At 31.8% G+C, this 25394-nt stretch overlaps 1 protein-coding gene across 2 annotated transcripts in view; it reads left to right on the top strand.

Annotated features, from left to right (window-relative positions):
• LOC143046409 (centrosomal protein of 131 kDa-like) overlaps positions 1 to 23882 on the top strand; it is a 35893-nt gene extending 12011 nt beyond the window's left edge. For both annotated transcript variants that reach the window (XM_076219562.1, XM_076219561.1), the window contains 13 exons: positions 467 to 635; positions 1411 to 1589; positions 3897 to 4076; positions 4587 to 4712; positions 6504 to 6610; positions 8467 to 8563; positions 9879 to 10096; positions 10636 to 10861; positions 12404 to 12627; positions 13135 to 13219; positions 16874 to 16960; positions 20157 to 20374; positions 21176 to 23882. In XM_076219562.1, the coding sequence (XP_076075677.1) occupies positions 467 to 635; positions 1411 to 1589; positions 3897 to 4076; positions 4587 to 4712; positions 6504 to 6610; positions 8467 to 8563; positions 9879 to 10096; positions 10636 to 10861; positions 12404 to 12627; positions 13135 to 13219; positions 16874 to 16960; positions 20157 to 20374; positions 21176 to 21308 (2049 nt within the window). In that variant the 3' untranslated portion in view covers positions 21309 to 23882. The remainder of the gene's footprint in view (positions 1 to 466; positions 636 to 1410; positions 1590 to 3896; positions 4077 to 4586; positions 4713 to 6503; positions 6611 to 8466; positions 8564 to 9878; positions 10097 to 10635; positions 10862 to 12403; positions 12628 to 13134; positions 13220 to 16873; positions 16961 to 20156; positions 20375 to 21175) is intronic.
• Positions 23883 to 25394: the final 1512 nt, after the last annotated feature.

The raw sequence follows: 25394 nt of genomic DNA, 5'->3' as shown, positions 1-25394 counted from the left end.
CAAAAAATGAATTTCTTGATAACAGATCAATGTAAGTACCTATAAAAAACAAAATTATATTGCAGTAAATAATGGCTTAGTGTGGTGTATTTTTATCACTCATTAATAACTACCTTTTTAGTATATGTTTTAATGATTGACTTATCTATGAGAGTAATTGACTCGGTGGTCGAGTGGTCTAAGTAGTTACTAATGTAATCACTATCCAGTCAACACTGAGGTTGTGTGTTCGAATCCCACTCGTGCAGATGCACTCAACTTCAATCTTAATTGACTAGAATTGTCAGTTTTACTATTGAAGGTCAGTGGTTTCGCTCGGGGCACTCCAGCTTCCTCTTCCAATAAAAACTGGCCCCCACGAAATAGCCTAAATGCGGTGCTTAGAACACCAAAAATCCATTAGTTGACTTCCTATGGAAAATATTAAAGTTATAGAATAACTTTTATGTTTTGTTGCATTTTGTAGTCAGTATCAAATATAAACCCTGGAGAGTCTAGTCGAGAGAGTGCAAGAAAAGAAAGAAGTGAGGCTGCATCAACTAAAACAACGTTAGATGATTTGTTAGATACTCTTAAAAAGTTAGAAGCTGATGAGCAGTTGGAAACGCCTAAACCAGTCACAAAGAATGCATGGTGTAAGTCTTACCCTTAACTGCATGGTGCAAATCTAACCCTTAAGTAGATTGGGTGTGTAAGTCTGACCCTAAACTAGTCACAGTGACTTAAAGAAATAACGTTGTTATGTCAAGAATTGGGTTAACAAAAATGCTTCAAACATTTCAACATTTTATTTAAAAACTAATTTGTGTCCTACCACATTAAAAGTTTGTCAATTAATTTTTAAGTCCAAGGTGTGAAATTTAATGTTCCTGTCAGTGCTGTCTCAAACAAAATAACCTACATGCAATGTCTAGTACTTGATACTTTTGATTTTTAATCACCAATTTATGACCCTGCAATTAACGACTTGCAGTTATTTCCCATGAACTATTTTAATAAAGTCAAAAATGTAAATTCTCATATATAATCTAATGATTTTATTCAAATACTTTAATATTTTATTTCACATACATATTTAATGTTACAGTGTTAATAGCAAGTCTATACTATACTAGAGTTACACACCATAACGTGGAAGTAGCATTCGACTTAAAAATCTCATATTTCAGGGTTATTCTCGTGGAATTCTTATTTTTGTGGTTTGCTGGTACCCATTAAACCCACAAAAATCAACAATTGATTGGACACAAAACATCAAGATGATTACTCTTTTCTTCATTTTATGAAAACTTTCATGCATAAGAATAAATCTGATGTGTTAATTTTATATTCTTTTTCTACTGTTATCTGTTTATTAGATTACCAAATAAAATGATTTAATGTTTTAATATGTTTATTTGTTTCTAATAGTGGAAGAAATAGATAAAGATTCAACAAAATCACATCTTACATCAGAGAAATTACAGAAATTAAACTCAGTAGGAGAGTCTGTTAGTAAAAGTGGATTTTTGACAGACGATAAGTTAAAAAGTATAATGACCTTCTTAGATGAAGTACAGACGTCAGACCGACTCAGTTCTGTAGACCAGGTATGGTATCTTGTACACACTATGGAAAACAGTGTAGTGTGCACACTTATTTGTTATATTTACATTATTTTGGTCATTGTAATTCTGAGAAAAAAAAATTGTAAGGATTCCGCGGAACCCAGTGCCTCGCCTACTTTTCCTGTTATATAAGGGAGTTCGCTCCTCAGTTTCAAAGTAATTAACTTTTCAAAACACTAGTTTATATAGATAGGGGATTAATTAAGGTATCCAAAGAGCAAACAAAATATATAGGTCACCATGCTTGTTTTCGAGGTATTAGCCATTGGAATTTTGGCAGGAAAATATTCTCTCTTGAATTTTCATAGCTTAATCATTGACAAGTTGAAGTTTTCAAAAACTTGAAAAGTAATAAAAATTTTATAAGACTTTTACAGATTGCTTATTATTATACATGTAAAAGATAACACAAAAAGAAAAATGGGGGTCACCAGGCAATTTTTTTCAAGGCATTCAAATGGATAAAACCAGAGGATTTAAAAAATTTGACAGCTTTCTTGATCCCAGGCTAAAAAAAATATAGAAATAAGATACTATCTTTTGATTGAATGAAGCTTCTGTCCAAGTTTGGTAAAATTCCAGGATAGCTTATGAATCTTATAAAGGTTCAAAAAAAATTAACTGCAGACTGTATGTAATTTTAACTGGAAGAAAAACTAAGTCCATTTATAAGTATAACACAAATAAACAGGTACAAAATTTTAACAAAATTTCCTTCTAGATACTAGCTTTTGATCATAAACAAGCTTCTGTCAAAATTTGATACAAATCCAGGATAGTTTAAGAAAGTTATTCAAACTTTAAAAACTTTAACCTCAGAGTGAATGTAATGTTTCCTGGCAGAAAAATTAAATTCATTTAAAAGTAAAATACAGAAATACAGGAATTGTTTTCATTTAAAAGTAAAATACAGAAATACAGGAATTGTTTTTTGCAAAATTTACTTCTTGATACTATCTTATGATCATAAACAAGCTTCTGTCAAAGTTTGGTAGAAATCTAGGATAGTATAAGAAAGTTATTAGTATTTAAAAAACGTTAATCACAGAGTGAATGTTTGTGGCCGCCTAATTTAAAGATTAGCAACTTGAAACTGTTTTTTAGTTAGATAATCTCGATTCATCCCATCACAGAATCTACACAATGTAATATTTTGTTCTCATCCCACAGGACAGTAAACAACAATTAATCAATCAATTAATAGAAAAACTGAATGTGGGGTATCCATCCATAACACTTAATGGGGTATCCATCCATCACACTTAATGGGGTATCCATCCATAACACTTAATGGGGTATCCATCCATAACACTTAATGGGGTATCCATCCATAACACTTAATGGGGTATCCATCCATAACACTTAATGGGGTATCCATCCATCAATCACACTTAATGGGGTATCCATCCATAACACTTAATGGGGTATCCATCCATAACACTTAATGGGGTATCCATCCATAACACTTAATGGGGTATCCATCCATCAATCACACTTAATGGGGTATCCATCCATCACACTTAATGGGGTATCCATCAATCACACTTAATGGGGTATCCATCCATAACACTTAATGGGGTATCCATCCATCACACTTAATGGGGTATCCATCCATAACACTTAATGGGGTATCCATCCATCACACTTAATGGGGTATCCATCCATAACACTTAATGGGGTATCCATCCATCACACTTAATGGGGTATCCATCCATCACACTTAATGGGGTATCCATCCATAACACTTAATGGGGTATCCATCCATAACACTTAATGGGGTATCCATCCATAACACTTAATGGGGTATCCATCCATCACACTTAATGGGGTATCCATCCATAACACTTAATCAGAACATGCAAGCCAAAATACACAAAAAGCAAAAGAACAAGGCTTCACCTAAAAGTCAAAGTGAGACCTTCAACATGGAGCAAAAAAATCCTTCACCTCCCTAACTTTGAGAAGGTTTCTAGAATAAAAAACAATTGAGGGTGTTGTGTCATGTTTGAAAAATTGAGAAATTGGATTAACAGATAATAAAATGCTATATAAGTCTGACTGATGCAGATATGTTCTAATGTACCTCCCCTTTTCTGCCATATTATTTCATTCTTTGTACTACAAAACTTGCGCAGCACAACTTTTCGGTATAAAAAAATATATCATTAAAAATTTATTGGAACTGAAGAATTAAATCTAAAAACATGTATGTCAGTTTAAAATTATTCCTACTGTATTCCTGAATCCCAATTGAAATAATTGTTTAAAGTCCTTTTTCTTTCATCACAGGAACTGGCAAAAGAATCTCATAATTTTGAGTTACCTCCCATGCTAGTACCATCGGCTGATGAACTTCTACAGTTGGACCATGCTAAAGAAGCAGCTGATGAAGTAACGTCTACAGTTCTGTCGCAGAGAATGGAACTAGAGGAGAAAAAGAGAAGTGTTTCTATGCTGCAGAAAGCTTTGGTAATGTATTTTTGTTATTAACATTATTTAGGGGAGGATGGGGGTTGGAGATTCAACTTGAATTTGAGGAGAAAAAGAGAAGTCCTATGCTTCAGAAAGCTTAGGTAATTTATTATAGTTATTATGGGAATGGAGATATTCATTTGCTTTGGAATTTGAGGAAATAAAGAGAAGCGTCTCTGCTGTTATGGTGTTTATTATTTTTATTTATATTATTTGGGGAAACGATTGAATTTTTGTCATTGACTAGAATTAGAATAAAAAAAGAAAAGTATATCTTTGTTGCAGAAAGTTTTTGAACTTTTCTGTGAATTATTCAACATTATTTGGTGGAAGGGTAGCAGATAAAAGGAACTGAATCTTTGGTTTATATTTATTGTTGTTGAATAACATAAGTGTAGTGAGCGAATTGAAATCGAGGAGAAAAATGGCAGTATTTATATGGTATTTGTTTTGTTTCTATTAATAGCGTTGTTAAATACATATCCTTTTATTTATTTCTATAAATAGAACCAGCAAAGGGAGTTAACTGTCCGACATGCAAGAGAAGCAGAAAGAGAAATGAACAAAAGATTAGATGTCCAAAAAGATGAATATGAGGAAGCTATAAAAAGACATTTAGGATTTATAGATCAGGTAATTGTATTGACATCTGTATAGGATTTATAGATCAGGTAATTGTATTGTCCTCTGTATAGGATTTATAGATCAGGTAATTGTATTGTCATCTGTATAGGATTTATAGATCAGGTAATTGTATTGTCATCTGTATAGGATTTAGGATTTATAGATCAGGTAATTGTATTGTCCTCTGTATAGGATTTATAGATCAGGTAATTGTATTGTCATCTGTACAGGATTTATAGATTAGGTAATTGTATTGTCATCTGTATAGGATTTATAGATCAGGTAATTGTATTGTCATCTGTACAGGTTTTATAGATTAGGTAATTGTATTGTCAGCTGTACAGGATTTATAGATCAGGTAATTGTATTGTCATCTGTACAGGATTTATAGATTAGGTAATTGTATTGTCATCTGTATAGGATTTATAGATCAGGTAATTGTATTGTCATCTGTACAGGTTTTATAGATCAGGTAATTGTATTGTCATCTGTACAGGTTTTATAGATCAGGTAATTATATTGTCATCTGTATAGGATTTATAGATCAGGTAATTGTATTGTCCTCTGTATAGGATTTATAGATCAGGTAATTGTATTGTCATCTGTATAGGATTTATAGATCAGGTAATTGTATTGTCATCTGTATAGGATTTATAGATCAGGGAATTGTATTGTCCTCTGTATAGGATTTATAGATCAGGGAATTGTATTGTCATCTGTATAGGATTTATAGATCAGGTAATTATATTGTCATCTGTATAGGATTTATAGATCAGGGAATTGTATTGTCCTCTGTATAGGATTTATAGATCAGGTAATTGTATTGTCATCTGTATAGGATTTATAGATCAGGTAATTGTATTGTCAGCTGTACAGGATTTATAGATCAGGTAATTGTATTGTCATCTGTATAGGATTTATAGATCAGGTAATTGTATTGTCATCTGTATAGGATTTATAGATCAGGTAATTGTATTGTCATCTGTACAGGATTTATAGATCAGGTAATTGTATTGCCATCTGTATAGGATTTATAGATCAGGTAATTATATTGTCATCTGTATAGGATTTATAGATCAGGTAATTGTATTGTCATCTGTATAGGATTTATAGATCAGGTAATTGTATTGTCATCTGTATAGGATTTATAGATCAGGGAATTGTATTGTCCTCTGTATAGGATTTATAGATCAGGTAATTGTATTGTCATCTGTATAGGATTTATAGATCAGGTAATTGTATTGTCAGCTGTACAGGATTTATAGATCAGGTAATTGTATTGTCATCTGTATAGGATTTATAGATCAGGTAATTGTATTGTCATCTGTATAGGATTTATAGATCAGGTAATTGTATTGCCATCTGTATAGGATTTATAGATCAGGTAATTATATTGTCATCTGTATAGGATTTATAGATCAGGTAATTGTATTGTCATCTGTATAGGATTTATAGATCAGGTAATTGTATTGTCATCTGTATTGGATTTATAGATCAGGTAATTGTATTGTCATCTGTATAGGAGGCAATTTGAGTGAAAACATTCTGTGTGTTATATAAAAAAGCTAAAAATGTCCTGTCCTTGCACTGGACATTGATCAGTTGTTTTAAGATTATTTCCTTAAATTTCAGTGTTTTGTATCTAATTTATTTAGTCAAACGTAAGAAATGATTGGTATAGTAAAAAGATCCTTTCTGGTAACAGAAATGATATGAATCAAAGGTGGATATGTGTTTTTTTTTTACATTGGTAACTCTAATTGGATATTTTTTAAGGTAAAATTGTATCTTCTGTTACAGCTTATTGATGACAAAAAATCTATGTCTGAAAAATGTGAAAAGTTAGTCAAGGAGCTGAAGACTATAGACAAGAAATACCAAGATAAAATTAGATCTTTAGATGATAGGTAAATAACTACAGTATATAAGTGAGGTATAATGGGAAAGGGGGCCAACTTCCTAGACTCAGAATCCTAGTAATAGGAGGTGAAATGTCCACTATTTACAAAATCTGTAATTTATGATTAGGTAAGTTATTGTATCCTACCGTAGTCTAAAATCGTTCATCTTGTCAGTTCGTTAGGTATTTATGTTTGAACTTAACACACGGGAAAACTCCGCATTGACGTCACTACGCTACTTCCGGCGAAGAAAAACAATGTAGAATACGTTTTTTCTGCACTTTTGAATAAAAAAACATTTTTGAAGGTAAGTTTTCATTGTTGTTCTCAATTATTGCTAAAAAATGCCAAATTTCTAATGCCCGTTTCAATCCCGACTTCCGAATGTCTAAAAACATTCTAGAACTTCACAAAATCCCACTTCCGGCCTCCATTGCTTTGTGTACATTCCATTCAGCGTCATCAATCTTGTGGCAGGCAATACAGGTCAAGCAAATCATATTTTTAGGAATTTTAAAATGACATGCTCCTTACGTCTTTCGCGATTTTCCCGCGAAAAAAACCCAACCAAAATGAAAGGAAAACTAATTGAAAAAACGATGCCCATGCCATAATTTTGTACAGGAATATAGAGTAGGTTAATGAAAAATAATTTATCTTTATTTTTCATAGAATTTTCTTTTTATTCATTATAAAAAGATCGATATTCTGACTATCATGACTGTAGATAATTATTCATACAGAATTCCATTGATGTCAAAAGGGATGGCAAAAAAAGAGTTTTCCTGTTGAATTAAATCCAAAAATTATTGCAAACTATTTTGAAGCAATATCCCACAAAGAAATAACGTAATTGCCGTAGACTGGAAAATCCCCTAATTGACAGTAGAGCAATTTGATTGGGTAGAACGAATTGACACCACGTGATTTTGACGCCATTGAAATTTAAATGTAAACAAACAAGGTCAGAAGGTTCAGTATGGGACAGCATCGTACATTTAGTTACTGACAAATAATTATGAGTTACCAAGCTTGACAATGCATGGTAATAAAAAATGAAAGCTAAGTGTACAGAAAAAATAAGAAAAAAATAGCCTTAGGATAACGACTTATCATTACACCTGGATACATTAATTTTATCTAGACCTGTCACTTAGCAGTTTTGTCTGTCATTCTGAAACAGTTGTCCTGACTATTTTTGGTAATGGGAACAGAACTTGCGCTGATGTTTGACACTTTAAATATATGAAACAATGAAGAAATAACAGTACTGTAGTTGAAGAGTTGCCACCGTCAATTATAGATTTGATGGTCGCAAATGCAGTTTTACTGGCGACACGTAGTGGAGACAGTTGAATGGGGATTTGTGACCCTCAAATTAAAATTGACGGTGGCAACTCTTCAACTACAGTACTGTTATTCAGATTCTAATGCATTACAAAAAGAAATAATGCAATAAAACTTGAAAAAATGTCTTAATTTGACAAATAAAAAAAAGCCACAAAACTTCATGAATCATTTTGGCCCAAAGATGCATGGCTTAACCTGATGTCATACAAATGAAAACTTACATAATGGGGGTAATTACGTTACATGTAGGATTCAAATTCAGAAAATTATATTAAAACGGCGAATTCAAGGTAGGTGTTGTTTTATTTTCGATTGTATAGTAGTAATCAAACATTTGTTAATTCAATCAATTCAAAATGGTCAACTGTGGATTTGAAGGCAATTTTAGCCAATGAAAAAAATTGTTACATACAAATTGCATTAGAATTTAAAATAAACATGCTGTATCAAAGGAAATGATGTTATACAGTTATTTTGTGTTTTTATTTTACGAAGAAATGGAATTATTTTAGACATGGTTTAGAAACACAGAAGCTGAAAGACATGCATGAAGCAGCTGAGAAGTTACGGAGAGAAAGATGGATTGAAGATAAAACGAAAAAGATTAAAGTAAGTGGTATAACTGATAATTGATTTTAGACAAAAGTGGGAATTAAAGTAATGCATTTGGCTATTATTATATTAGGTCCCTTTTTGTGAAAGAGCTCTTCATATGCTTCAGTTCTTATTCATCCTTCCAAATATTTGGTTTTAAGAGTTCCTGATTAAAGTAAATTCAGATAAGTGCTTCAGACTCATAAAATTTATTAATTATGATTTTTATTTTTGTCAAGCCTTCGACTTTTGTCGAAAAAGCAAGACATAGCGATCCTTCATTCTGTCAGCATTGTTGTCATTGGGGCGTCCACAAATATTCACTCTGTGGTTTAAAAACTTTCTGAAACTATCCTGGATTTCTTCCAAATATGGACAGAAGTTTGTTTATGATCATATTAAACATAGTATGCAGCAGTAAATTTTGTTAAAAACAAATTCCATTTTTTCCTTATTTTACTTATAAATGGACTAAGTTTTTCTGCCAGGAAACATTACATTCACTCTGTGGCTAAAGTTTTTTGAAATTTTTATAGTTTTTGTCTCGCCTTGACGGAGTCAAAAAGCTAGACATAGGTATGCTGTTTCCGGCGGCGACAGCGTCAACAATGTATTAGTTTGTGATTAGGTGTAGTTCATAGTGAACCACTAGTGGTAGGTCAATGATAGTTGGTATGCAGTTGTATTAGCATTGGCACATCTCATTACCATGGAGATTATTTGGCCCCGCCTTCTCAGTCAAGGTCTATTGACTTTGAAACTTTTCATAGATTACATGTATTAGTTTGTGATTAGGTCATTTTATGGGGAACCACTAGTGGTAGGTCAATAATAAATTCTTTATTTAAAGAGGGTAAACACAGTTAATTACAATTACTAATCTTCCCTGAGGCCCTCATATACATGTATACAATAGTAAACAAACAAAAAAATGAAATAACAATAAGAGAAAAAAGCAGACATACAACATATAAACACAATTGTATAGACATAATAGTTCAATGTACATGATATTTGGTATGCAGTTGTATAAGCATTGGCATATCTCATTTCCATGGAGATTATTTGGCTCCGCCCCCCAAAGTCATGGTCTATAGACTTTGAAAATTTTGCTAAGTTAACATGTATTAGTTTATGATTAAGTCAGCTCAAGGGGAACCATTAGTGGTAGGCCAATGTTAATTGGTGTCCAGTTGTATAGGCATTAGGGCATCTCATTTACATGGAGAATATTTGGTCCCACCACCTCAGTATATAAGAATATTAAAGTCAGAAAACAATTTAATTCAGAAATACAAATTATAACTTCTTTATTAATTTTGTTTTGTAGGAAATGACAGTTAAAGGATTAGAACCTGAAATTCAAAGATTGATTGCAAAACATAAATCTGAGTTGAAGAAAATCAAACAGATCCATGAAGCTGAGTTGCTGGAATCTGACGAGAGAGCAGCTCAGAGATATGTTAAAATGACAGAAGAACTGCGGGATCAATTAGCTAAAGAAAAGGAGGCTGCTTGTGCAAGAGAAAGGGAACTTAGTAAACAAAGGTATTAATATGGTGGTTCAAATATTGTGTAAAATCATAGATAGATAAAATAAGTTATTAAATGACCTATTCCTTTAACATTTATAAAATAGTTTATTAATTTCACCAATTCCCTTTACATTCATATATCATTGATCTTAAATTAAAATAGTGTTATCTCCCTTTAATACAATTTGTTAAGATAATGAAAACAAATCTAAATACTATACAGACGAGCATACTACAAGTATAATAGGTATCAGTTGAAGAGTTCTAACTTTGTCAAATCAGAACAACCATATTACAATCTATTCCTAGCATTGATTGACTATGTACTATTTCGTTAAGTACATTTTATTTAATGGGTTAAGTTTTTTATTTAGAATGTGGCATTTTTATTTCTGTATGAGTAAATTTTTTGTAACCCCTGACTGTCCCAATAGACCAATTTAAATAAATTCTGCCCTTGTAATTATGTAGCATTCTGGCATGATTCTTGTGAATGACCTCTGCCAACTATATGACTTTCCTATAAGGTAGCACTATTTCTCTTTTATTTAGATATGAGAAAGAGTTAAAGAATGAGGAGGACGCCTACCAGCAACAGAGGAGGAGGTTACATGCTGAGGTACAGGAAGAGAAGGATCGTGTATCTCAGCAGGCCACACGACAGAGAACAGAGTTAGATAGACTTCAACGTCAATTAGAAGATAGTCATGCTCATGCCTTAACAGCTATGAAACAAGAATATGAAAAAAGTCGAGAAGAACAAGAAAGACGGCATTATGTAAGTTATTGTGTTGTTTAGATGAATTCAACTGTGGCCTGCTATAAATTGTTGTTGTAGCTAAGGTATTCAGATACTTATGTTGTTGTGTTTACGTATAAACAGATTTGTGGATTTGAACTGTGGCATGGCATAAAAGATAACTAAGTTCTCACCGTTAAAAGGCTTGTATAGTCCTCGGCACAATAACTTTAGTATAAGTTATTAGAAACTATGAAATCTTAACACAAGGTTTATGATCACAAAAGGAAGGTTGTGATTGATTCTGGGAGTTTTGATCCTAACAGTTTACGAATTTGGGGCCAAAAGGGTTCAAGATTAAACTTTGTTTGATTTCATCAACAATTATAATTCTTGGGGTTCTTTGATATGGCGAATCTAACCGTGTATTTAGATTCTTAATTTTTGGTCCCGTTTTCAAATTGGTCTACATTAAGGTCCAAAGGGTCCAAAATTAAACTAAGTTTAAAAAATTAAATACTTGGGGTTCCTTGATATGCTGAATCTAAACATATACTTAGATTTTTTATTATGGGCCCAGTTTTCAAGTTGGTCCAACACAAATTGAATATATGAGGTTCTTTGATATGCTGTATCTAACCATGCATTTTGATTTTTATACGACAGTAAAATTGAAAAATTTGGCAAAATAGAAAAAATTTTGGTCGTATATTGGTATGATGTTGGCATGGTTGTCATCCGAAGACATTTGGTTTTTAGCACTATAACTTTAGTATAAGTAAATAGAAATCTATGAAATTTAAACGCAAGGTTTATAACCATAAAAGGAAGGTTGGGATTGATTTTGGGAGTTTTGGTCCCCACAGTTTAGGAATTAAGGGCCAAAAAGGGCCCAAATAAGCATTTATCTTGGTTTTCACACAATAACTTTAGTATAAGTTAACAGAAAACTATGAAATTTTAACATAAGGTTTATGACCACAAAAGGAAGGTTGGGATTGATTTTGGGAGTTTTGGTCCTAACAGTTAAGGAATTAGGGGCCAAAAGGGTCCAACATTTACAAATGTGTGTCATCTTTATCTACAGGGGTAGACTTTGAATGTACATTACACTATCTTACACTATCTTAATTGTATGATGAAGACTACTTATATGAAATCTTTGTGGATATCCTTTCCAAAAGGGAGATGGACCTTTTGATTGTTCAAATGGCAAATGTTATATTTTGTATAGATTTGTCAAATGTTATCAAAAACAGTCCATAGGCAAATCCAGGGGGCCCGTGCTCTCCCTTTCTTGGGGAAAATTTGGTTGATTATAGGATGACAGGAGCCCCTGTGATTGGTGTATAAACTGGACCAAGTCACTCACAAACATATCATAAAAGTCCTTTGGACTTTTATTTGTTTGTGAGTGACTTGGTCGAGTTTATATACGCCAATAAATTCCTTTAAAAAGGTGTTTAATCCTATAATATGTCTGATGTACAGCAAGTCATGGAGTCAATCTGTTATGAACACTCTTATCAGATTAATCAAAGTATTCAGATCAAACCAATCAATGATCATTTTGTATTTTAGGATGAAATGAGAGACAATAAAGAAAAGTTGAAACTAGAAAAAGAATCTTGGGAGCAAAATTTTCTGAAGAAGCAAGAAACATGGGTTGTGCAAAAAGAACGAGAATTGAAAGAGCAGGTGAAAAGAGAGCGAGACAAGGAAATAGAAATGGTGATTACACAACTAGAAGACGATGCCACTTCAACACGAGAAGATATAGAGCGAGCATCAGAACATAAAACGAGGTATTAAATGTTCAAATATGTTGATGAAAGTTAAGAATCAAGTCTGTTTTTGTACAGATTAAAAGCTAAATTGACAGCATACTTGTTTTACAGCTCTGTCATTTGATTGGACACAATAATTGTATATTCAATACTTTTTAACTTGTTAAAAACTGTAATTTGGAAATTTGGACTATGGGTAATTTAATTGTTTGTACCCCAAAATGAAAATACCTTTTTTCAATTGGATAAACTTCCATTGTCTGGGAGGGATTTTATTGAATCAAAATATTTTGGTGTACGTTTGTGAAAATATTACCCAAAATGCATTAAATTCTGAAAAAGCTAATTGTTGTACAATTTACCATAATATGAGAGGTTATTGTGACATCAAGAAGTACTGCATGCAATTTATGGAGATCTTAATATTTTCAACCAATTTTGTCAAAATTTACAGTAATTAAAATTTTGTTTGCATAAATTTCAATGATCTTGTCTTCAAATTAGTGCATACATTTATTTTCTTAGGAGACTGAGAGAAAAATATGAGGCTGAAATGAAAGATTTAGAGAGATCTGAAAGGCAGGCATTAGAAAAATATAATGAAATGAAGGTAAACATTTATAGGAAAGGCTTAGGAAATTTAACAAAATGAAAGTAAAATTTATAGGAAAGGCAGAGCAGATATATAACAAATCAGGTAAAAATTGAAAGAAAAGGCAATGCAAATATAACAAATGAAGGTAAAAATTGTAAGAAAAGGCCTGAAAAAATATTACAAAATGATGGTGTAAATTGATAAGAAAGGCATTGCAAAATTATATGCAATCACATGTTATTTGTGGTTGTGGTTGTCATGGAGAAAAAAATATTTAAAAGCTTGAACAATTTTAATTATCCATGAAGCATACACTCATATGCGGCTTAGCTTAGCGAAAGGTAGTGCGACGTAATCAGTCAAACAAACTTTATTAGATTAACTCTCTAAGGAACGATCGTTTCCATTGGTCAATTCAAACTTTCGACCTCACACCTTTGAAAATAGAACACACATACTATAACGTTGAATGGACTGATTAATATTCACGTATCTGGTCAAGGTCGTTTAAAGCTTCCATCGACATATTCTCATACATGATTCCAATCACAATTCTAGCTTTTATAAATGTGCATGTGAAATTCATTGGTTTTATAGTTTTCTGCAATTGGTAGTAAAGTTTAAACTTTAAAATCTTAACAGTTTTCACATCTTAATATTCAATTTAAATGTCTCCTCTAGATCAAGGGACGACATCAAAAGTTCAATGTAGGATAAAAAAAAAAACTCAATTCACATATTTTTTCATTTATTCCCCCCCCCCCCTTGCTTATCCTGCATTTTCTTTTACTCAATGGACTCAATGAATTAACGTTGTACTTGAAAAATGAAACCGTACTTTTCTACAAACACTTCATATTCTTTTCCAAGTTTTATGTATTCGACATAGGATAACGATTTTTTTCTGATTCCGTTTACTTGAAGAAAAAAAAATCCCGAAATTGTAAGTACTGAATTCATAACATGTAACCAACCATGCTTTGTTAAGAAAAAACGGAGATGGCCAATCATGGCACAGGGGATGATTAAATGTAGTTTATAAACTCCAACGATATACTTCATTAGGTTTTGCTATTCTCGGTTGAAAAACGAACGTAAATTATATATTGTAAATATTGATAGACCGTTGGTTTTCCCGTTTAGATGGTTTTACACTAGTAATTTTGGGGACCTTTATAGCTTGTTGTTCAGTGGCTCCGTGTTGAAGGCCGTACATTGACTTATCATGGTTTACTTTTATAAATTGTTATTTGGATGGGGAGTTGTCTCATTGGCATTCACACCACATCCGCCTATATCTATGTAAATAGACACAAACAGTTTTTAAAAAAGTGTTTATTCATTAAATCATTCAAATGTATCGATAGAAAGGTGAGTTTCTTCTTGTGCATGCATTTAGTCATCCTTAATTTCTTGATATTTTGTTTATCAGTTTATCATACACCTTTCGTTTTGTATTTCATTTTAAATACGAATATATACTACATATACTTTAGCGGAAAGTTCAACAATGTTATGCAGCTCTATTCTTACAGTATAAAATTGAAAGATAAATGTTCATCCATTTAAAATCGAAAACAGTACATTTATATTTAAAAAAAGAAGATGTGGTATGAATGCCAATGAGACAACTATCCACAAGAGACAAAATGACACAGAAATTAACAACTATAGGTCACCTTACGGCTTTCAATAATGAGCAAAGCCCATACCACATAGTCAGCTATAAAAGGCCCCGAATTCAAACAAGAGAATTGTTCCTTATAAACTACGATTTCTCAAAAGTATTAATTTATTATTTAGTTCCACACATGCATAAGAAATAATCTTCGCCGATGTAACATTTCAATTTATTACAACAACATGCCTTCACTGAATTCATTCAGGTGCACCAATGATACGATTAAAGTTATTTTGTTTCTATCTTTGGGGGACAATTTCCTCCGTTTATGGTACGCTTATAGCTACATTTTTGTACTGTGTGTATGTTTTATAGCATGAAAATGATAAAAGAGGAATGTCAGTGCAACCACTGATTAATGATTGTAATGGATCAGTATTATGAAATACTTATTATAAGTGACTACGACATTGTTAGGATTATAACCTATCGTCAGTATGAAAGAAATTAAAAGTGGTTCATATATTCATCCGTATAAAAGCGGCACATGTATTTTATTTTATTCTTATATTTCTCATCATGCCGGGGACAAGATAATTGAGTTGCTGCATGCAAAGAACTTAGAATATTACTTAAAACAAACTATCAGTATAATATTTCGACCCCACTATTTGAAGTTAATAACTATCAGTATAATATTTCGACCCCACTATTTGAAGTTAATAAAACATTTATTTATTTCTTTTGACCAAAGGTTTGTAAACTATACAAATCATTGTTTTTACGTTCGTAGTAACATAGTAAATTCCATTGTCGGTCACCTGTGTCAATTCACGTGCACACTTATTACATTGTAGTTGTATTTAAATCTTTCTGCCAATGAAATGAGACGTAACGAGTTGTTTGTTTGTGATACGCCAGAATGTTATCAATGAACTATCAAACGCTAAAGTCGACTGCATTTCAGTATAATATAAAAAATCTTTGTACTTCTTTATTCTATTACTTTGTTTTATTATTGATTTATATTTATATGTATAATCCTAATATGGTGTTTAAAAGATTATCCATAAAAATGGATATTTAGAAATGAAACATTATTCTCCAAAAATTAAAGTTTTATTTATTTGTAAATATTTTTTTTGTTGTATAAATCAAAATTATCAAACTAATTAATTAAACACTTAAGTTCTGTTATTTTTATTTATAAAACAAACAAAATTTCATTATTTTTTGTGTAGTCCAACTTTGTATATTATTAACATATTCTATTTGAAGTGAGTTTATTTTGATTGGATAATGGATTTAAGTAAATATTGATATCCATCTTAAATTATAAATCAATAAAATCAATCTGTTAGTAGATTATATATGTAACACTTTGTACTATTGTAATTAAAGTTCCAATAAAATGGAGGACATCAGACCTGACCTTAAATCCTTATTTATCATTTAAGTGAAATAGTCCATATATATTGAATTGCTGGTAATGTCTTTAAGACAATATTATGATAATTTCTGTGGCGAGGAAGTTAATGCGTTATTTAAATAAATGTTTAAATTAATAGCCTTTGTCATTAACAATAACACATTATATAAAGTCAGACACAATGATAGTCAGAGAAAGATCCAGAACTGTATTGTATATGTATAAGGTCATAAACTGATGCAGAAATGAAAATTTATTTCATGTATTGCGTACCAATTTTTTTGTTGCAAGTTTTGTTAAAAATTGCTGCTTCTCTGTATCGATATGATAAGGAAAACTTTCAATGAAAAATGCTCTTGATTTGCTTGGTCAAATCTTCTTAGTTTGAAGGGTTCAATAAAATGCTTCTGTAATAATAGGGGTTAGATATACAAGACAAGTTCATTGATTGAATACAGCTCCTTAATATGCCACCCACTACAGCAATAGGTTGTCAGATCTAGACATACTGGATAATGAACACAGTATTTAAAAATGTGTGTTCATTTTATCGTTGTCATACATATATCATGATTATAGCAGCAAAAAACAAATGTACCTTTTTGTATTCTATTTTTAGGCAAGACTTACAGAAGTTGATGGTGAAAATGAGTGTTATAAGGTACAACTGAAACAGAAAGATCAAGAAATAGCCAGTCTTAAAAAGGTAAGTCATACCTGGAAAATGGAATTAAAGTTATGTTCTAAATTTTGACCATTGCTTTTTTATACGACCGCAAAATTTGAAAAATTTTTCGTCGTATATTGCTATCACGTTGGCGTCGGCATCGTCGTCGTCGTCGTCGTCGTCCGGCGTCCGAATACTTTTAGTTTTCGCACTCTAACTTTAGTAAAAGTGAATGGAAATCTATGAAATTTTAACACAAGGTTTATGACCACAAAAGGAAGGTTGGTATTGATTTTGGGAGTTTTGGTCCCAACATTTTAGGAATTAGGGGCCAAAAAGGGCCCAAATAAGCATTTTCTTGGTTTTCGCACTATAACTTTTGTTTAAGTTAATAGAAATCTTTGAAATTTTAACACAAGGTTTATGACCACAAAAGAACGGTTGGGATTGATTTTGGGAGTTTAGGTTTCAACAGTTTAGGAATTAGGGGCCAAAAAAGGGCCCAAATAAGCATTATTCTTGGTTTTCGCACAATAACTTTAGTTTAAGTAAATAGAAATCAATGAAATTTAAACACAATGTTAATGACTACAAAAGGAAGGTTGGTATTGATTTTGGGAGTTTAGGTCCCAACAGTTTAGGAATTAGGGGCCAAAAAGGGACCCAAATAAGCATTTTTCTTGGTTTTCGCACCATAACGTTAGTATAAGTAAATAGAAATCTATGAAATTTAAACACAAGGTTTATGACCATAAAAGGAAGGTTGGTATTAATTTTGGAAGTTTTGGTCCCAACAGAATAAGGGGCCCAAAGGGTCCAAAATTAAACTTTGTTTGATTTCATCAAAATTGAATAATTGGGGTTCTTTGATATGCCGAATCTAACTGTCATGACTGTGTATGTAGATTCTTAACTTTTGGTCCCGTTTTCAAATTGGTCTACATTAAGGTCCAAAGGGTCCAAAATTAAACTTAGTTTGATTTTGACAAAAAATGAATCAGTTAGGTTCTTTGATATGCTGAATCTAAAAATGTACTTAGATTCTTGATTATTGGCCCAGTTTTCAAGTTGGTCCAAATCGGGGTCCAAAATTAAACTTTGTTTGATTTCATCAAAAATTGAATAAATGGGGTTCTTTGATATACCAAATCTAACTGTGTATGTAGATTCTTCATTTTTGGTCCTGTTTTCAAATTGGTCTACACTAAAGTCCAAAGGGTCCAAAATTAAACTTAGTCTGATTTCAACAAAAATTGAAATCTTGGGGTTCTTTGATATGCTGAATCCAAAAATGTACTTAGATTTTTTATTATGGGCCCAGTTTTCAAGTTGGTCCAAATCAGGATCTAAAATTATTATATTAAGTGTTGTGCAATAGCAAGTCTTTTCAATTGCACAGTATTGCGCAATGGCAAGAAATATCTAATTGCACAATATTGTGAAATAGCAAATTTTTTTTTAATTAGAGTTATCTTTCTTTGTCCAGAATAGTAAGCAAGAAATATCTAATTGCAAAATATTGTGCAATAGCAAGATTTTTTTTTAATTGGAGTTATCTTTCTTTGTCCAGAATCAACTTAAATCTTTGTTATATACAATATACAATGTATATTCACTTTTTACTACCAACTGATAAATTATAATAAATAACATTCAGTGATAACAAGCAGTTTTTTTTACATCTTAATATTTTATGATGTATTTAAATGAGTAGTTATTGTTGCAAACTCCATTAGAAATTTTAATTGAGATTAGTTTTGGAATAAAGGAAAGGGGGATGTGATTAAAAAAATTGGGTTCAATTTTTCTCATTTGAAATTTCATAAATAAAAAAGAAAATTTCTTCAAACATTTTTATGCCCCACCTACGATAGTAGAGGGGCATTATGTTTTCTGGTCTGTGCGTCCGTCCGTCCGTCCGTTCGTTCGTCCGTCCGTTCGTCCGTCCGTCTGTCCCGCTTCAGGTTAAAGTTTTTGGTCAAGGTAGTTTTTGATGAAGTTTAAGTCCAATCGACTTCAAACTTAGTACACATGTCCCCTATGATATGATCTTTCTAATTTTAATGCCAAATTAGAGTTTTTACCCCAATTTCATGGTCCACTGAACATGGAAAATGATAGTGCGAGTGGGGCATTCGTGTACTGAGGACACATTCTTGTTTTGAGAGGATTAATATTTAACAGCAAAGTGAATTGCTCTAAGAGAAAACAAAAATTTTAAGTTCATTAGAACACATTCATTCTGTGTCAGAAACCTATGCTGTGTCAACTATTTAATCACAATCCAAATTTAGAGCTGAATCCAGCTTGAATGTTGTGTCCATACTTGCCCCAACCGTTCAGGGTTCAACCTATGCAGTCGTATAAAGCTACGCCCTGCGGAGCATCTGGTTAACATTTTTCTTTCACTATAAAAGAATGACCAAAAAAAAAGGATTGGAGTATTTGATGACTTGCATAGAATTAATTGGCCCTGGGATGTTAAAATTAATTATTATTTGTTAATACTTAGTGCATGATAAAGCAAGGAGTCTTTTTCATTGGAATAGGAGGTTTGTGAATCATTGTAAGGAACTTCACCCCACTACATTAAAGTTGACTTGTATAGCTTATAATTATCTCCTTATTCATAGAAAATTGCAAGGAACCATGTAGAATTCAAACTCAGTGTTCAGTAGGATATCTTGTGACACCAGAAATTACTTAGTTTAACTAAAAGAGTAACTTTTTTTATTCCATCGTCCTGAACATGCAAGAAATATTTGTCACTGGGCATTAAGCAACCAACAATCAATATTTTATTCCATATTTACTAGAGAATATACTAACTAGATATAAGAAGATGTGGTGTGAGTTCCAATGAGACAACTCTCTCATCTTAGGCACAATTTGTAAAAGTTAACAGTTATAATTCAAAGTATGGGCTTCAACGTATAGCCTTGGCTCACTCCGAACAGCAAACTATAAAGGGCCCCAAAAATGACATGTAAAACCATTGGTCAAATCTATATAAAAAACAAAAGAAACGCCTATGAACCACATCAACAAACGACAACTACTGAACATTAGATAAACATGTTTTTTAAAAAGAGTCAGTGTTATTTTTATCATATCTTTCTTGATTTTTTAAGGCATTTAATCTTGAATTAAAGAAGGACCTTACATTGTTTCCAAACACAATTGTCTGCACTTAATCAGAATTAGGTCATTACTTCTAACTTTGGTTTTTTTACAGTTAACAGATAAAATGCACCAGGAACGAGACCGTGTTTCTGATATAATCAGACAGGAGTTTGCAGATCGTTTAGTGACAACTGACGAGGAAAACAAACGACTGAAGAACGGAATGTCAGAGATGAAGGCAAGACACAGAATAGAGCTGGATAGACAGAAAGAACATATAGAGGAAATAAGAAAACAGAAGGATGAAGAGATGGAGGAGGTTCATAAGAGGTGTGTACAAATTTATCTCCTTTGTATGTAATTACTTCCTTTGTATACTCGTGTATACTTAGTTATCTCCATTTATGTGTATTTACTTCCCTTGTAGGCTCATGCTTACTTAATTATCTCCCTTTGTATGTAGTTTCTTCCTCTGAAGACTGGTTTGTACCTAGTTATCTTCCTTCAAGTTACTTCCCTTATAAACTTGTGTTTACTTAGTTAGTTCCCCTTGTTTGTAGTGACTTCCCCTAAAGACTGGTTTGTACCTAGTTATCTTCCTTCAAGTTGTTGTGTATGCAGTTACTTCCCTTGTAGACTTGTGTTTACTTAGTTATTTCCCTTTGTTTGTAGTGACTCCCCCTAAAGACTGGTGTGTACCTAGTTATCTCCCATGAAGTTAGATAAAGTAGATATGTTATACTTTTTTATGTCGTTGTTTGCATTAAGTTTTACCCTTGTCTCTCAATCTGTCCACATGTCCTGACATTGGATTCCTTTCTCTAATTTTAGTTTGCCGCAACCAAATGTTATAAAACTAATGCTTATAACCACAGATTTTTCAAGAGTTATACCCCTTTAAAAATAGAAAAGTGGCTGAATTTTTCATTTCAGTTCTCTAAATTAAGTTTGCCTCAACTAAATGATATGAATCACACATAACGTTTATTACCACAAAAAAACATATCAAGCTTGAATTTGGCTGGTGTCACTTTCACTGTTCTAGATTTGTGTCTCTTTACAAAAATAAAGTCTTTTAACACCAGATACTTTTCAAACATTTCTTATATAATATCTTCTTTTACGTTATAGAGTAAAAGATGCCATTTTAAAGAAAGAAGAAATTGTAACCCAGATTAAGCAGCAGTATCAAGCAGCCCAGAAACGGGCAGATCATTTAGAGGGACTGCTACAGCAGCAGAGGAAGCAGCTTCTAGGCAAATGATAAAAACATGTTAAGATAGATCCCATGTCAATGGTTGAAGGGGAGATAATTCAAGGCTTAGACTGAGATCGCTAGGACATGTGAAGTTGTACAGAATATTATAGGCCAATGATTCCGTCGCCAATAAATACTGCAAAGGTTGTGTCTTTAATCCAATGTCAAATGAATTGGAGAAATTTGTAGAAAGGCCAGGGTACTTACTATCTGTAAATGTTATAATAACTCATGCTTGCTTTTATTCATGTAGATTGATCATTTTATCCAATTAATAATCTGGATGGCTGCAAAAGTTTGTCTGTCAGCAGTTTTTAGAACTGGTAGAACAGAGCCTCTCTTAAATTTCTGTCCACTGTAGAGGATCTGATATATGTGGTATGAGTATATAGATTTAGGAAGATGGGGTATGAGTGCCTATGATATATGCCCACATATAGTAGGTTGTATCCAGGTCAGTATGTATGATTGTAATGTTCAGGATCCTAAGATAGTTTACATGTCAGGGACTTAACATTTAAGGGTGAGAAACATATCTATGTTATTTTCATGGCTAAAAATATTTAAGATAACTAACTAATTTGGAGTTCTATTTGCTTGTTTAAATTTTTCCTGAAACTTAAGATGTCTTGAGGAGAAAAATTTCTATTTGTCCACATTTGCCTGTGTTTACCTTAGGTTGTTTTTAGATCATAAGACTGTCAATATTGTTTTACTATTTTATTCTTGAATTTGTCCGTGTTTGCATCTAGTTGTCTTCAGATCTTTAGATTGCCAATATGTTTTACTATCTAATACTTGATCAACATTGAGGGGAAATATCTCTACCTGTCTTCTCATGTCAGTTGTTTGGTCTCTAGTTTATGCATTTAAAACCATTAGGTCAGAGATAGTTGACTTTGTGCCTTGGAAACAGTTAGATCTGAGATTAATGATTTCTGCTACTTTTCTAGAAATAACAGTGCCATTATATCAAACAGAGTTTATTTCTTGAAAACATTAGTTAGAAGAAAAACATTTGTATGTGTCTACACTTGTCTATAAGTTTTAGATCTGTTATTGTTTACCTCTTGAACTTCTTGAACGTAGTCTTAATGTAATTGATTTTTCCTTAAATTATTTAGTAGGTTTTTTTAAATTCTAATCATGCATTTCTTGAAGAAACTACTCTATTAATGATATAAAAGTTGTTCTAGGTATATAAGTTGTTCTAGGTATAAAAGTTGTTCTAAGTATATAAGAAGCTATTGTTTAACATTTTTCTTCGGTGGAATTTCATATTTTTATTTGAATAATTTCTTTTATCAGTATTTATATAATTTTATCATAAAATCTTTCTCTTATTATGCCCCCTATGGCCAATTTGGAATTAAGTGTTACCGTTGTCTTTCTGTAACTCTTTCTGAATGACTGTATGTCCTTACGTAGGTCCCATAATTAGTTTATTTTTCTAATTTAATTTAAGTTACCTTGTTGTTCTTATTTCAATTCACTGGTTGTTTCATTATAATCATTGATTAATTCTAATCAACTAGATTGAAATCACTAATTGAAGTCCAATTCATTTTATGCCAAACTAAAGTCAATTCACTTTCAGATATAAATATTAATTACCTTTTATCAGAGCATCATTATGTAATACTGTCAAATTAAAACCCATTACTTCTATTTAATTGTTTGTTTTTCATCACCTAGAAATAAAACTTCCATAAATTTATTGTGATACATTTAATTATACTTTGTTATGTAAGTAATGATGTTGAGAATTATTCAGGATTTCAAATGTTCTGTTATGAGGCAATATCATATTTAAATTCTGTTTCTATCAGATTAAATGTTGTGTTTGTTCAAAGGTCCATGTTGTTAGGGGGGAATGTAGGCCTTTTGAGTTTTCAAAAGAATATAAAAATCGAAGTATTCCTTTGAAGAAAATTTAGTTTGTTAGAAAAATGTCAAAAAATATATAAGTTTTCATTTCCTGAAAAGATACTAGTGAGAAATGCATGCTTTGTACAGAAATAAGATTTTAATGAATTTCTTTCAAACAGATGTATTTTTAAAATTCCTGTATTCTTTATTTTAACATAATATTTTTCTACACCTTCAATATGGTAAATGTTGTTATTGAATGAAGCTTACTAGACCAATCAAAAAAATACTTTGCTTATTATCTAGTCCAACTCATTATTTTGCAATTAGGTTATTTTATAGTTACATTATATGAGTTATAAGAATAATGCTATATTAAATAATGTCTAATATAAGTCTAGTAAATTATATGCACTTATATATCAGTAATTGAATGCTCTTTACTGTTCCTGACTGAAGGTTGTGACCATACAAGATTTACTTTTCTATGTCTGTTTAGGTGTGACTTTGTTTTATCTTAGCCTAAAACTTTCTCCCCTTGTGTATGATAAACAGAAACATTTTTTTAAATGCTCATTTGTTTAATTTTAATCAAAGAATTGTACTTTAAGTGCTAGCCGATCTTATGTGATGATTTTGTATATATTTGTAGAGTTTTTATTTATTTATGATATTCATTGTTAGATATTAAAGAAAACATTTTTTACTGTGCTTAGTATTTTTGATTATGATGGAACCACCAACAGAAAATCAATATTAGAATTAGAGTTTACTGTAATAACAGATATGTGATACATGTATTTCGTAGATAGATATTACCTACTCCTGATACATATATCTAATCCTTATCATCATAATCATCAAGATTTACCCACTCCTGATACATATATCTAATCCTTATCATCATAATCATCAAGATTTACCCACTCCTGATACATATATCTAATCCTTATCATCATAATCATCAAGATTTTTTCTCTCCTGGAAACCACAAAACTAATCCACATATCATGTTTCTATGTACAGAACCAGTAATTCGGGTACAGTCTCAAAGAACATACATGAAAGTAGTACATAGATAGATAGATAGATAGATAGATAGTTTATTAACGTCTCACCATTAATATACACAATACAATATTTACATATATCAATAAAACATAAATATATATCAATGCCATTCTTATAAGAATTATGAGAGACATATCTAAAAAAAAAATAGTTCCTACACATAGCTGTAAAACAATAGAGAATAATTTGGTATCAAATGAAATCTTAAGTTTTGGGATCACCATACAACCCTTGTTGAAAGTTTCACTTAAATGATTTTAATACATATATATGAAATTATGATAAGAGGGCATATATACCCTGTTGCTCAGATGAGAAATACCTGCTTTTTGTGCTACCCAACTGCTGAGACGAAGAGGGCTCTAATTTGCCATTAAAAGGTTAAGTATGTTGAATTTATCAGCACAAATCAAAACAAAAGAATGTGGTATAAGTGCCAATGAAACAACTCTCCATCCAAGTCACAATTCGTAAAAAAGCGAACAATTATAGGTCAAAGTACATCCTTCAACAATGAGCCTTGACTCACACCTAACAGCAAAATGTTGTGAGAGCCGTGGTGTAGTGGTTAGTGCATCGGACTACTAACACAAAGGTTCCTGGTTCGATTCCCGTTTGGGATGAAAATTTCAGGAACTCAATTTTCGGCTCTCCCTCGACACCATTTGCGAGTATGGTCTTGAGGAAACGATGATAGTCCGTAGGAAGGGGACGATAAATGGCTGACCCGTGTTAAGAGAGAGCCATATCTCTTGCACGTTAAAGACACCCTTGTAGATTTCGAAAAAGAGTAGGCTATTGCCGCTACAATGCAGAACTCGCACCTGCAAAGTGGAAAGGGATTAATATAAGTTGCAAAACTTGTTTCCCAATCCACTGTAAATAAATATGTTTAAACTAAAACATCTGTGTGTAGTGATATTGGACATGTTTCTATTTTCAACAAGTGACTTAGCTTAACCATTTGTGTTGACATGGAAAGAAGAGGACCATAGAATAAATGTGTAAAAACTATAGAGCTATTAGATGTATTCAAAGTATAAATATTCAAAGAACTTAGGTAGCTACCATTTGATTTTTATGGGGGTGCTAGGATCAAATTTGAAGAAAAAAATGCTGGACAGGATGAGCAACTTGGCAAATAGAAAAAGG

This window comes from Mytilus galloprovincialis, chromosome 9, assembly GCF_965363235.1.
Source record: "Mytilus galloprovincialis chromosome 9, xbMytGall1.hap1.1, whole genome shotgun sequence".
NCBI lineage: Eukaryota > Metazoa > Mollusca > Bivalvia > Mytilida > Mytilidae > Mytilus > Mytilus galloprovincialis.
This window is presented reverse-complemented; position numbering and strand designations above follow the sequence as displayed.